This window comes from Anas acuta, chromosome 1, assembly GCF_963932015.1.
Source record: "Anas acuta chromosome 1, bAnaAcu1.1, whole genome shotgun sequence".
Lineage (NCBI taxonomy): Eukaryota > Metazoa > Chordata > Aves > Anseriformes > Anatidae > Anas > Anas acuta.
The window spans coordinates 124,007,026-124,020,571 of record NC_088979.1 but is presented as its reverse complement, the minus strand read 5'-3'; the positions used below and the strand labels follow the sequence as shown (position 1 = coordinate 124,020,571).

At 39.4% G+C, this 13,546-nt stretch overlaps 1 protein-coding gene across 5 annotated transcripts in view; it reads right to left on the bottom strand.

Annotated features, from left to right (window-relative positions):
* The window catches only part of LOC137865274 (transient receptor potential cation channel subfamily V member 6-like), a 31,287-nt gene extending 26,356 nt beyond the window's left edge, over positions 1-4,931 (bottom strand). For 4 of the 5 annotated variants that reach the window (XM_068700204.1, XM_068700205.1, XM_068700221.1 and 1 more), the window contains exon 1: positions 4,275-4,930. In XM_068700204.1, the coding sequence (XP_068556305.1) occupies positions 4,275-4,405 (131 nt within the window). In that variant the 5' untranslated portion in view covers positions 4,406-4,930. Of the gene's footprint in view, positions 1-4,274 lie in introns of all 5 variants that reach the window. The other variant, XM_068700211.1, reaches the window with a different exon arrangement.
* Positions 4,932-13,546: the final 8,615 nt, after the last annotated feature.

Genomic DNA, 13,546 nt, shown 5'->3' with positions numbered 1-13,546 from the left:
TTGTTCTTTTTATAGGTAAATAACTTCCAAAAATCAATGAGTCTAAGCCATATCGTAGGCACTCATGCCAAATGCGCACTTGTTTGTATATTGAGAGTTCTGGAGGACCTTTACACCAACACAATTGAAGTATTTTGTTTTCCATTATTAGACTGAAAAATTCCATCAGGATGAAGGTGTAATAGTATAAGAAAAAAAAAAAATTCATGCCTTTGACTTAATTTTACATGTAGCAGCAAAATTTTTTCAACAGACTGCTCTTTGCATCTTGACTACTCAGAACTGTTACTGAACAGTATTACAGGTAGAACTGGAATCTTCTTTTCACTGTGAAGACATCTTTTGAAGCAAAGGAACCAATTAATATTGACAAGCATTGTGGATTTTAAGACAGGAGAGTTATATGTTAATTTGTGCATTGAAAACTCAGTAATGTTGTTTAGACTGAAGAAAAAAAGAAAAGAAAAAACATCTCTTATGCACAACCCACCTGGCAAAGATTTGTCTAGAAGATGAAGGCTTTCTGTGTCCCCATACAACTCTTAAGCAAACCAATTCAACAGCATTAAACTGACCTAACTTTTATTTGTGCCATGTTTGTTTTCACAGGAGTCAAAGCACTTTACTAAAGCACCTGTGAGACTGAACAACCACAAAAAGATTTGGCAACTAAAGGGATTATAAAGCTTTCATTTCAGCATAGTTGGAGTGACTTCTGCCAGTTATGCAAAGCTAGCTCCTTGCAAGTTATGTGAATTGGTCCAAGCTCCTCTAATACATTGTTTCTCATAGCACAGATTTCTATAATTAATTGATGTGTAAAAGGGCTTCGATAATTCTGTTGAAATGTATCACACAAATTAAATGTTTTATTGTTATTAGAATAATTAAGTCTCACAGCATCCCAGGAAAGTCAGGTGATACCAGTAATTCCTGAGAAACAGCTGGGAAACACACATAAAATAGATGATATATCAATCCAAATTACAGAGGCAGGCAATAGCAGAAAAAAATAAAACTTAATAGTATGGGTCCATGTATTCAATTGCTTTAATTTATTGCTTGATTATTTTTGATAAACAGTGTAATTCTTACAGTGTGGAGTTTAAAAAATTACATGCTAGGAAGATTCTGTTCATATTTACTTAGAACATTTTACACTGAAAGCCAGATAAAAACAAACAAAACAAAAGCCATCCAACCAAAGACTCTTATAGTTTCTGGGAGATGTGTTAAGCTGTGACAGGCACGTGACTCCTCTTCACCTTTATCAGGCCTGCATTTTCATAAATATTTCTCTCTTTATTCAATCCATGATTATGAACCATGTTGGTTCTTCATTGTTACTGTTGTTTTAATATTCATAATGTTCATATGCTCCAGGCTATTCAAATCCAATAGATTAATTCCAAATTCTATAATACACATATGAGCTGTGACCTCCATCTTCAGGACGCCGCACTGAGCTACAAGCTTGTTAAGGAGATTCTTGAATTGGAAAAGACCAGTAGAGTAAGGCATAATAACCTCTAAAGTCCTCTCTATTAGAAGGAGTTTGTATCACATTTCCTGAACTTGGATGTCACTTTGGGAAATGTTATACAGTGCAGGATTAAGCAAAAAAAAATACCTCACTGTGGATAATGCTGAGACCAAATTCCAGTAAGATTCAATGAACTAATACACATGATGAAGGACAATAGACAGCAACACCAGTGAAGGTGAGAACTACCAAAACAGTAGGTTTTATCAGTATTAATTGTGAGACAGTAAAATGCATTCTTCTTCTAGTGCAGAATCATGACACGCAGAATTATGAATTCAGAACACAGTAGAAAAGTAGTACCATATTTGCCACTGGCTTTCAATAGGATAACAGTGGAATGTAATTGCTGCTTATTCCTGTGTGTATCCCTTGTGTTAGTGCCATTAACATTTAGATGAATTCAAGCCAATGTCACAACACTGCAGTTCCCCGGAAGAAAATGACAAGATGAAGTAAAAACAGTCTTTGTTTACAGCAGTGTTTCCATATAAACAGAAGTTTTCTATGAGTAGATCCATACATAAATCACTACAGGAAGTTTTCTTTTTGTGTCTTTCTACCTGTACATAATTAAGAATACAAAAGCAATAAAAGTGATTCTAGTCCTTTGCAAAATGCTCCTTTTTGCTTTCTCAAAATCTGAGTATCTCTGGGGACAAAAACATGGCTGCCTAGGATGAAACAGAAATATAGAAAGGAAAGAGTAAGACAAGGGGAAGAAATGGTCCTGTCCCTCCTCAGGAAAAAAAAAAATATAGATATAGATATAGATATAGATATAGATATAGATATAGATATAGATATAGATATAGATATAGATATAGATATAGATATATTGGCACCATGTTACTTTTGGGAAACACATACACCTAAAATTGGAGGGAAAAAATGTGTTTCCATGCAAGCCTCATTTCATGGACAGTGAAATCATATGAAGTACATGTGTTTTTACATAGATTTTTAGAAAGAAACACATAAATGTTGTTTTGGGGACCAATGGGGTTTCACTATAATAATTGATAAGAAATTTATGATTTTTCTGTTTTTCACTGTCAGAAGCAATGCACAAGATATTCATGGGCCTGCAGCATACAACTTATGAGAAAAGGTTGAGGGAGCTGGGCTCATTAGGCAAAGAGAAGGCTGAATGGCAATCCAATATCAGCCTACGTGAATAGGAGTGACAAAGAGGAAGGGGCCAAACCCTTCTTGGTAATAGCTAATTGGTAAACCATTTGGTTTGGCTACAACATCAAATGATGATTTCAGAAGTTCAGACTGAACACTAGGAAGAAAAAAACAAACAAACAAAAAACAACACCAAAACAAAGAAACAAACAAAGAAACCCTTTAGCAGACAGAATACTACAACACTTTAACAGATTCCTAAAGAATCTTTGTCCTGGAAGGCTTTCAAGACACACACATAGCCAAAGTGGTGCGATTTAGTGTTGGCAATAAACCAGCTTTGAGTAGGTAGTTAGATTAGAAACCTCCAGAGGTCTCTTCTACATCTCTGTGATATAAAATTGTGAAGATAATGTTATAAATATAAAAATATTAATGTCTTTAGACTTTTATCTTGTATCTGTTCACTTGGAGATTACAGAGTCTGAGAATGTATTTTTCAGTTACTTATGATGTTATTCATAAATGTATACAAAGTTAAACACTTCAGAGTTCTATGGAGAAAATTTGTTCCCACCCTTCCTTCCATTTTAAGTGTATTTATGTCTCACTGCTTTGAAATAAAATATCACAGGCCTTTGTTATTTTGTCAGAAGTTAAATGATGATGTGGAATTTCTTCCCCTAAAGACAGATAGGTACAGCTATTGCTGTAATAAAATTAGCCTACTTATTTCTATACATGTGTGTGTGTATACATATGTGCATACATGCATACACACAGATAGAACTCTGTCTCTTGAGCTCATTTTTCTAAGTTTCAGGGGAAAGAAAAACAAAAGACTGGAAGCAATTTTTGTTGTTTGACTACTGCAGACTTTGTGCATGCAGAAATAACAAGGAACAACAAAAAACAGATTCAGCTGGATTTCTGTGAATGCTCCTGCATCCCTGCCTGTGGAGGGAGCAACCTTGCACAACAGTAACAAACAGCCTTGATCCAGTATTTACATGTGAAAACACAAGCAATCTTCTTGATAACCGTATGGTCTAAGGGAATTCTCTCTGTGAGATGTAGGTAATGGCACCTGGTTGGAGGAATGAGAAATAGCAGTCAAACTGAGGAACTGAATGACCATCAGATTGTGGAACAATATTGCACCCATTCTATCAAACAGCAAGGGCAACCTTCAGAGAGACAGAAAGCAGAATCCCTGCAAAAAGCCATAATTTCAAACAAAGCTAACTGAAGTATAAATGCCACACACGCTCTCAGTTAAAGCAAAACAAAATAAAAAACACTGCATGTGAGCTTTACCAGTGAAGAAGGAAAGTAAAAAACACATGTTATTAATTTGTGGGTGAAGCCCTGCACTCAGGGTAATTCAATGGAGATCTAGTAAATCCACTTGTGAAAGCAGATAAGATTGGAACTCCAGAAACATTCCACTTTGAAAGAAGAAGTTTGATAAAGAACAGTGCTTCAAGGTTTTTTAAAGCTTATTTACTGGCAGAAATGCCTAAGGGAAGAGAGTAAGAATGAGCTACAGGGAGAGAGCAGCAGAAGAAAGGGAAGGTGAGAATGCTACAATACACTGTACCTTTTCTGCTGGAGTAAGTAGATTTCATCCAGATGTTTATCCCAGGATTTTTTGCCTTGCAGCTTCTGACTTAGTCCATTCCAGATCCGGTAATAGAAGGGCTTGCTATCACCAAATAAAGGTACCCCCATTGGATGTCACTTTTTCTTTCTTGCCTAGTTGTCTGAAAGCCAGCAATCCTCACTATGAAAACAGTCAGGTGAGGCTTCCTACAGGGCACCACTTGTCTGCCTTTGATCTGTTACACAGAGGACACTGTCCTTCAACTGCATCGGCTCATCAAAGTACATGTAACAACACAAAATAAAATCACTTCTCCCTAGCAGACCAGACCTCAAGCCTGATCAAGTATTTAGTTTCCAAAATAGCCCAACCCAAAGGTGTGTCTGATTTAGTAATAGCTCACCAGCAGCCTACACCTCACAAAGACCCTACACAGCAGTGAGGAAATCGGTATAGCATTGAAGTCCCATGTTTCTACTATTATTTTTTTTTCAAAAGGCAAGAATTCAGAAGTAATCACTCTCCTTATGTACCTCTGAATTCCTCTGGAAAGCAATCTCAAAATAAACAGCTAAACATGTAAGACAAAACACCTTTTAGCCGAGTGAACATGTGGGAACCTGCCCTAAAAGATACTGTGTACTGGGAAGGCGGTATAGAGGAGGACAAGGAGGACACACCTCCCATCCCAGCTGTCTGCAAATCCCATTAAAGACATAGTCATTACAGACTCCACCTTCTCTGTGTCAAACAAAATCACATCACTTCACCAGTTGGAAGGAGAGTTTATATAGATTAATGTGTAAATGTTTCATATTTCATTTTCCTTTGATTTTCTACAATCTCTCATTGTTTCTCCATGCTATTATTTGAGGAAGAACAGTCATCTCTTCAGAACTCTTGGTTTATTTATACCATGCCAGATTTCACATCTAAACTTTTGCAAGCTCATGATATATCTTGTTTGTAGAAACAGAAGTCACCACAATGAAAAAGAACAATGCTTCAATGCAAACTTGAGGAATTTCGTCCAAAAATGTAAGATTCATTGAATTATCCAGTTTTAGGAGAAAGTGTCAGGTTAAATTGTCATTATGGGAAAAATGAATTCCTTGCTATATCAAGAGGTCAAAGCACAATACCAGCCAGATGTTGTAAGCAAAATGTTTTTTGTTACTTTGTTTTTAAAACAATATCACTAATACATCCCTTCTAGCATTCTTGGCATTGGGGGGGGGGGGGGGGAGGAGGGAGCAAACTATAGGAGGGGGGTGTGGGCAGGGAGCAACTCCACTCAAAGTTGAGCAAGATATTTAGATATTGAATAACTAAGTTGAGTGCTGTGGTAAAACAAACACAATCTCTATTTTCCTGGGTTGTTCTCCCAAGCAGAGAACACTTTCTATTGTCTCTCTTTGCAGGGTAAAATCCCTGGAAGACTGCTATGAGCAGGGCAGGCAAGCAGTCACACATTATTCCCTCTTGTGGCCAGCAGTACTGCTGTCACCTAGATAGCTTCTCTAAGATAAAAGATGTAAATAACGTTCATCTAGCCAGTAGAGAACACAGATCTCAACTAGTCATGAAGATAACAGTTGCAGCAGTCAAGGCAATTCAAACAATTGCAAACCAGTGTCTCTGGTGGACTCCCTAAGTTGTCATGATAGGGGAGAGGCAGAGCTCATTACAGCTCACATGCTTCAGGCTGTTGTAAATATGACTCAACAGTTCTCTTTTACCCACCAATATGAATGCAAAATCTTAATACTGCAAAATAGTGCTTTTTATAATTCATGATACAAGTCATTTCCAAAGTTAGGAGAATGTAGAGCTGGAAGATAGCCGAAATATGGAAGAATACTGGGCCTAAGACTTTCTAGTAGGTCATGGCCATACCTCTTAAGTACTGCTAAGCTGTAATTTTATTTTATTTTTTTTTTTTTAATAAATAAAACTAGGGACCTGATAAGGTGTAGTATTTGAGGGGTGTATTACAAATCTGTACATTTTCTGTGTATGTGGTTTCCCATACCACTGTATGGGTCTGTATAAGCCTATACAGTTTTTGTCTACATGGTTTCCCAAACCAAGAGCTTGGTTATAGCTCTTGGTATTCCTTTCCATTGCTCCTGAGTCATACTGTGACTCTAATTCTCAAGGCCTCCCTTTAGCTCCTGACATCATTCTAGCTCTATATTGTTCTATAGGTGTTCCTTGCTTCAAGCTCCAACTGCAAAATGGGTCTTTATCCTGGATGTCTGTCATGCCTTTTCCTAGTGTCTTGACTTCTCTTGATTCTGATTTGAACTGTTCCTGTTTGATACTTCTGATTACTGGAATGTCCTGATTTCAGCTTAGCCCTACCAAAAGAATATGCGAGTTGATGTGAAAATCTCATATATACACTTTCTCTACTTTTCTATGGGCCATGAGTAGCAAAGTAAGCATGAAAAAATGCAAACACACACAAATGCAAACACAATCTGAATAAATGTGTTTCTTACACCACAGTGTCTAAAAACACAAAATTAGGAACAAAGTAGCAACAATGGAACAATGCTGGTTCTGTACAGTTCAGACACTCTGTGGTTCTAGGGGATATGTCAGAATTACATATGGCATGGTTAGCATGTGTTATCTTTTCTAGAGCTATAGACTGTTTAAGTAAGCCAATACATGGAAATACTTTAACCACATCAAGGGAACTCCCATTTTCTAACATACTTGCTACAAATACAAGAAAACAAGAACCTCGCTTTGACCACTGGGTATTGTCATGTTGCCACAAGCACTGCTTCATGCTTTTTTTCTTTTTAGATCATACTATATTTTCAACAATGACAGCATAAATCTGAATAGCCAAATACGAATGAACTGATTTCTGGTGACCATAGATCTAAAGTTAGCCTTTTCTATCAGCATGCCTGAAAAGACTACAGGAATAATTTGTACATAGTCTCCATTTTTTTCCTCTGTTCTGCACACCTCTTCAGTTCCTTGTTTGTTTAAGATATAAATCAAAGTGTCTATTACCTAGCCTATTATAAAAGTAATTTCAGCACTAATGTAGAGACTGGCATGATTTGCAGAGTACATGGCATGGATTCCTTTCCTTCAGAATGGCCTTGACCCTTATATTCCATGTTCTCACAAAACTCCTGTTAAACCTCCTGGAAATTTTGAGCGCTGAAGATATGTAGGATTTAATACAATGTGTTTGTCTGGTGATAAATCAGGATAGGTGTGTGTTCTTTTTTCTCTTTCTCTGGTTCTCACTTACAGTTTCCTTAGAGTGGGAAAACTATAAGGGTTGTGTGGTAAGGAAAAGGAAAGAAAAGAAAGGAAAAGAAAGGAAAAGAAGTGAAAAGAAAAGAAGGGAAAGGAAAGGAAAGGAAAGGAAAGGAAAGGAAAGGAAAGGAAAGGAAAGGAAAGGAAAGGAAAGGAAAGGAAAGGAAAGGAAAGGAAAGGAAAGGAAAGGAAAGGAAAGGAAAGGAAAGGAAAGGAAAGGAAAGGAAAGGAAAGGAAAGGAAAGGAAAGGAAAGGAAAGGAAAGGAAAGGAAAGGAAAGGAAAGGAAAGGAAAGGAAAGGAAAGGAAAGGAAAGGAAAGGAAAGGAAAGGAAAGGAAAGGAAAGGAAAGGAAAAGAAAAGAAAAGAAAAGAAAAGAAAAGAAAAGAAAAGAAAAGAAAAGAAAAGAAAAGAAAAGAAAAGAAAAGAAAAGAAAAGAAAAGAAAAGAAAAGAAAAGAAAAAAAGAAAAGATCAGCTTTTATATTGCTTATGATGACCTGAAATTTCCTTCCATATTTGCCACCCAAATCCATGTTAAGCATCTGATAAACAACTTAAGTAGCATGATTAGAGCACATTACAGACATTGAGAAGCCAAGTTGTCTTGACTGGTCTAGCCAACCCATGTTGTCTATAGATAAACTTTGTCCCAGACTTTCTGCTTGGACAAATTTCAGCACAAATATTTGTCTGGTTTGCTGTCTTAGGGACACCTTCAGAACCACAAGTGCAAGGCCATTTCAGATGCTCTTATTCTTCCAATGCACATTTCTTTCTGTCTTGTTCCATATATTCTTTCTGACTTATATATATGCATAAACCTAAAAATAAAATGTTCTATTTTTTGTTCCAATTCACAAACATCTTTTACCTTACCTCACCTCTCACAAAAGTTTGTTCTAAAAAAAAATTCCCACTTCAAAAATCACAAGAGAAAATTTATTGTTCAACATTGGCAAAACAAAGTGCATGTATCTGCATAATAACATCTAGGCTACCTTCTTAAGACCAAGAGTGGAAGTGCAGCCTACAGCTATATTGTCTTTCAACATCCCTCTGTACATTTCTGCTTGTATTGTAATTTTTTGTCTGAAACAGTAGCACCTAAGAAAAGCACTCAGATGTGTGTTGCAAGGGAAAAGAATGACAGAAGCATGAATATATAAAAAAGCAATGAAAAATAACAGTTCCTGTGTACAGCACAGAACCCAGGACTCAAAGCCAAGAAGTGGATTGGACTCCAACAATTGAGCTGGACATCTGTGTACAGTCACAGGGCCACGATCTCATTGCTCACGGAGACATGATGGGACAGCTCGCATGACTGGAATGCTGCCATGGAAGTCTATGTCCTCTTTAGGAAAGGCAAACTGGGGAAGCAAGGGGGAGGAGTTGCCCTTTATGTGAGAGAGCAATTACAGCATAACCAGCTCCACCTAGGGGAGGGCAAAGGACGAGTGGAAAGCTTGTGGGTGAGAATTAAAGGGTGGGCTGGCATGGGGGACACTGTTGTGGGGGTGTACTAAATCAGGATTGGTGCATCCCTAAGAGTAGGAAATCAGGGAAGTGGGGCGGGAGACCTGTGTGGGTAAGCAAGGAGGTCATCAACAAGATCAAAAGGGAGAGGAAGGTCTATGAAATGTGAAAAAAGGGCCTGTCCCCTTGGGAGGCGTATAGGAGTATTGTCAGGGCCTGCAGGGATGTGACAAGGCTAAAACCCACATGGAGATGAAGCTGACAAAGGAGATAAAGTATAATTAAAAGTTTTTTGTTTTTTGGTTTTTTTTTTTGTTTGTTTGTTTGTTTGTTTGTTTGTTTTTTTAAGTATGTAAACAGAAAAAGGAAGACTAAGGATAATGTGGGTCCCCTGCTGAATGAGGTGGGTGTCCTGGTAATTGGGGACGCTGAGAAGGTGGAGATACTGAATTCCTTCTTTGATTCAGTCTTTGCTTCAAAGACTACCCCCTCCCTCCCACTGGACTTCTGGACCCTGGAGGGAGGAGAAACAGTCTGGGAAATGGAGACCTCCCCTGTGTTTGAGGAGGGCGTGGTTCGGGAGCTTCTGAGTGGTATCAACACACACAAATCCATGGGCCCCAAAGGGATGCATCCACGTGTGCTGAGGGAGCTAGCAGAGGTTATCGCCAAACCGCTTTCTATCCTCTTGAAAAGTCTTGGAGATCAGGAGAGATGCATGAAGACTGGAGGATAGCCAATGTCACTCCGGTCTTCAAGAAGGGCAAGAAGGAGGATCCGGGAAACTACAGGCCAGTCAGTCTCACCTCTGTCCCTGAAAAGGTGTTGGAACAGCTTGTTCTGGATGCCATCTCTAAGCAATTGGAAGAGAAGAAGGTTATGAGGAGTAGTCAGCATGGATTCACCAAGGGGAAGCCATGCTTGACCAATCTCGTTGCCTTCTGTGATGGAATCACCAGCTGGGTAGATGGGAGAGAGCAGTGGATGTCATCTACCTTGACTTTAGCAAGGCTTTCGATACTGTCTCCCATGACATCCTACTAGCAAAGCTGAGAAAGTGTGGGATAGATGAGTGGGCAGCAAGGTGGGTTGAGAACTGGCTGACTGGCTGAGCTCACTGGGTGGTGACTGGTAGCACAGAGTCTGTCTGGAGACCTGTGACTAGTGGTGTTTCCCAGTGTTGGGTCTGGTCTTGTTCACAACTTCATCGACGACCTTGATGAAGGAATAGTGTCTGCCCTCAGCAAGTACACCGATGATACAAAGCTGGGAGGAGTGGCCAAAATGGCAGAAGGCTGTGCTGCCATTCAGTGAGACCTGGACAGGCTGAAGAGCTGGGCAGGAGGAAACTAGATAAGGTTTAACAAAAGCAAGTGTACAGTCTTGCACCTGGGAAGGAAAACCACATGTATCAGTACAGGCTGGGGGATGACCTGCTGAAAAGGAGCTCTGCAGAGAAGGACCTGGGGGTCCTGGTGGACGACAGGTTGGCCATGAGCCAGCAGTGTGCCCTGCTGGCCAAAAAGGACAATGGGATCCTGGCGTGCATTAAAAGGAACATGGCCAGCAGGTCAAGGAATGAGATCCTCCCCCTCTACTCTGCCCTGGTCAGGCCTCACCTGGAGTTCTATGTCCAGTTTTGGGCTCCCCAGTACAAAAAAGGCAGGGATCTCCTGGAAAGAGTCCAGCAGAGGGCCACGAAGATGATACAGGGCTTGGAGCATCTCCCCTATGAGGAAAGGCTGAGAGACCTGGGTCTGTTCATCCTGGAGAAAAGAAGACTGAGAGAGGATCTTATCAATGTTTATAAATACCTGAGGTGTGAGAGACAGAGGGGTTTGGCCAAACTCTTTTCAGTAGTTTGTGGGGACAGGACAAGGGGCAACGACCACAAGATGGAGCACAGGATGTTCTGCACCAACACGCAAAAGAACTTCTTCGCAGTGAGGAGCAGAGAACACTGGAACAGGTGGTCCAGGGAGGCTATGGAGTCTCCTTCTCTCGAGATACTCAAGACCCGACTGGATGCCTACCTGCTCTGGGGAACCTGCTTTGGCAGGGGGGTTGGACCCAATGATCTCCCGAGGTCACTTCCAACCGCTGCAATTCTGTGATTCTGTGATCCTGCAACTCATGAGGCCATCAGTAAGTAGTAGTGCAGGTATTCCATGTATACCATGGATAATCTTCTATCTGAAAAAGCTGTAATAACAACTAGCCAGCAACTGCTTAACGTATTACAGATATGTTAGGGAATCCTGATGGACTGTGATATTTCCAGTCATTCAAGTTACAGCATCTTACTTGAGTAGCAAAGCAAAACAAAGTTTTAGAGGAGTGTATGCAAATGTACAGTATTATGTACAGTTTCATATCACGCAACTGAATGGTGATCCATATCTATGTAAATCAAAGCTAAACAACAGAGGAAAATGACTATATATTGCAGGAGAAACATAATAGTACTGTTATCTCAATTCTTGAGAAACTCTTAACTTCACAAGATCTAAACTACTATGTAAATATGAATTACTTTACCATCATCAAATTGCAGATAAGTTAGAAATAGAAATAATTAACAATGCATTATAAACCATATCAAGGCATTGGTGTCCTTTAAGGATCTACTATATATCACACAACCAGCCTTGATGTATAATTCTGGGAATCTTTCTCCTGGCCTGAAAGACTGAAAAAGCCTGGAGGCAAGCTTGCTTTTAATTCAACAGTAAGCTGAATTATCTTAATGAATAGTGCGTGTGTGTTTTGTGTAGATGTGTGGGTAGTAAGCCTGGTTAAGAAGAGACTTAAATTGCACTTCTTGACTTGGGGTAGTGGAAGCAAGGCCAACTACTTGTGGTGAAGAATGGCAGCAGAGGTACAAACTACTTTGAAGGATGCATTCCAAAAGTCTTGGTGAGTTGGACAAAGTATCATCAATAGTTCTCTCTACTGTTATAGAAACTCCTGGTGCAGCCACAAAAATGGCACTAGATTCTGTAAGACTGACCACACCAACATTTACAGAACACTTCATAGTACTTGAGGGTTGGACTAGATAATCTTTAAAGGTCCTTTCCAACCCAAACTGTTCTATGATTCTGTGATTTCCAGAAAAAAGACAAGAGAAAAAAGTAAGAACTGAACACCTCTGGTGCAGCTATATTGGCAGTTATAGGAGAACTTTTGCTGAAATAGGGTCACCAAAGAAACTTGCTTCACAATCAAGCACACACACACTGCCCATGGACATAGGAGTCCCATTTAACTTCTGTCTTGGGCCTTCAGTTCCTACCTGAGATAAAAGTAACCTTGAATGAGTGGGTAAGTAGGATTCCACCTCACTGGGGAAGCTCTGGTAAGTGGTCAGGAAGTTTTTCTAACTGTTGTGCTTTGAACAAGATAAAAAACTTCTTGTTGGAGAGTTGGGAAGCTTACTGTCAGTTTAGGTAAGAGAAAAATCCCCATGGCTCTTGTAGGAGGGGAAGGCCTCAGAGAGTCAGGCACTCAATAAAAGCAGAAGTATGTTCTTTAGGAAAATATGAAATTAGTGAATATGAAGCAGACAACCTAGTCCTACAAGTAGGAAACTGGGAGAGTGGGTTCTAACATTAAAAAAAAATATATATGTAGAAAAGGTAGGAAAGAACATGGAATCTGGCCTCGACTGTATATTAACAAAAATTGAAACAGTAGGATTTTAAAGTTATAAGATATGGAAATCAGGCCATGAAAGCATTCTCACCTGGATTTCCTCAAAGATTTTAAGACAGCTCAAAGGTGTTGCTAGGATTCTCTAAACCATTTATTAGCAGCCAGTAGGAGCCCATAACTGAGTGGGAGAAAGCATTATCTTAAAAGAAGACCTCACTAATTAGTTTTACCTTGTGGTCACGCATACCACAGGAATACTTGTCTTTAATTCAGTAACTATGAAGTTCTCTGTGCAAACTTTGGAATTGGTAGACCCTGTTTTTTTAATAGAAGATCTTGTTGTTCCTAAAGATACACAGGAGCTTCAAAGCATGTATCTGGGATGTATCCAAAGGAATGTTAACCCCAGCTCTGTGGCTAGCAATATTTTTGCAGTGTGGAAGAAATAAGAAACTTCTTAGGGCATGCAGAGATGTAGTCAGGAAGGCTAAAGCTCAGCTAGCACTGAAATTGATCAAAAACATCAAGAACAAAAGGGTTCTTCGTGTATGTGAGCAGTAAGCAGGAGAACGGGGAAGATATAGGCCCATTGATGAACAAGGCAGGGAAACTTGTTACTAATAATGTTGACAAGGCAGAAGTCTCACTACCTTCTTTACCTCTGTCTTTACCAGAGTAGCTGGATGCCAGATCATGATCTAGTGTCAATGACAACACATGTTTTGACCTACCAGTTGCAGAGGGAAGGCTGGTCTGAAGCCTTTTGCAAGGTCTTAACACACATAAATCTATTGGCCCAGATATCTCTGATGACTGGAGGAGGGCAAAGGTCATACACATTTACAAGAAGGGC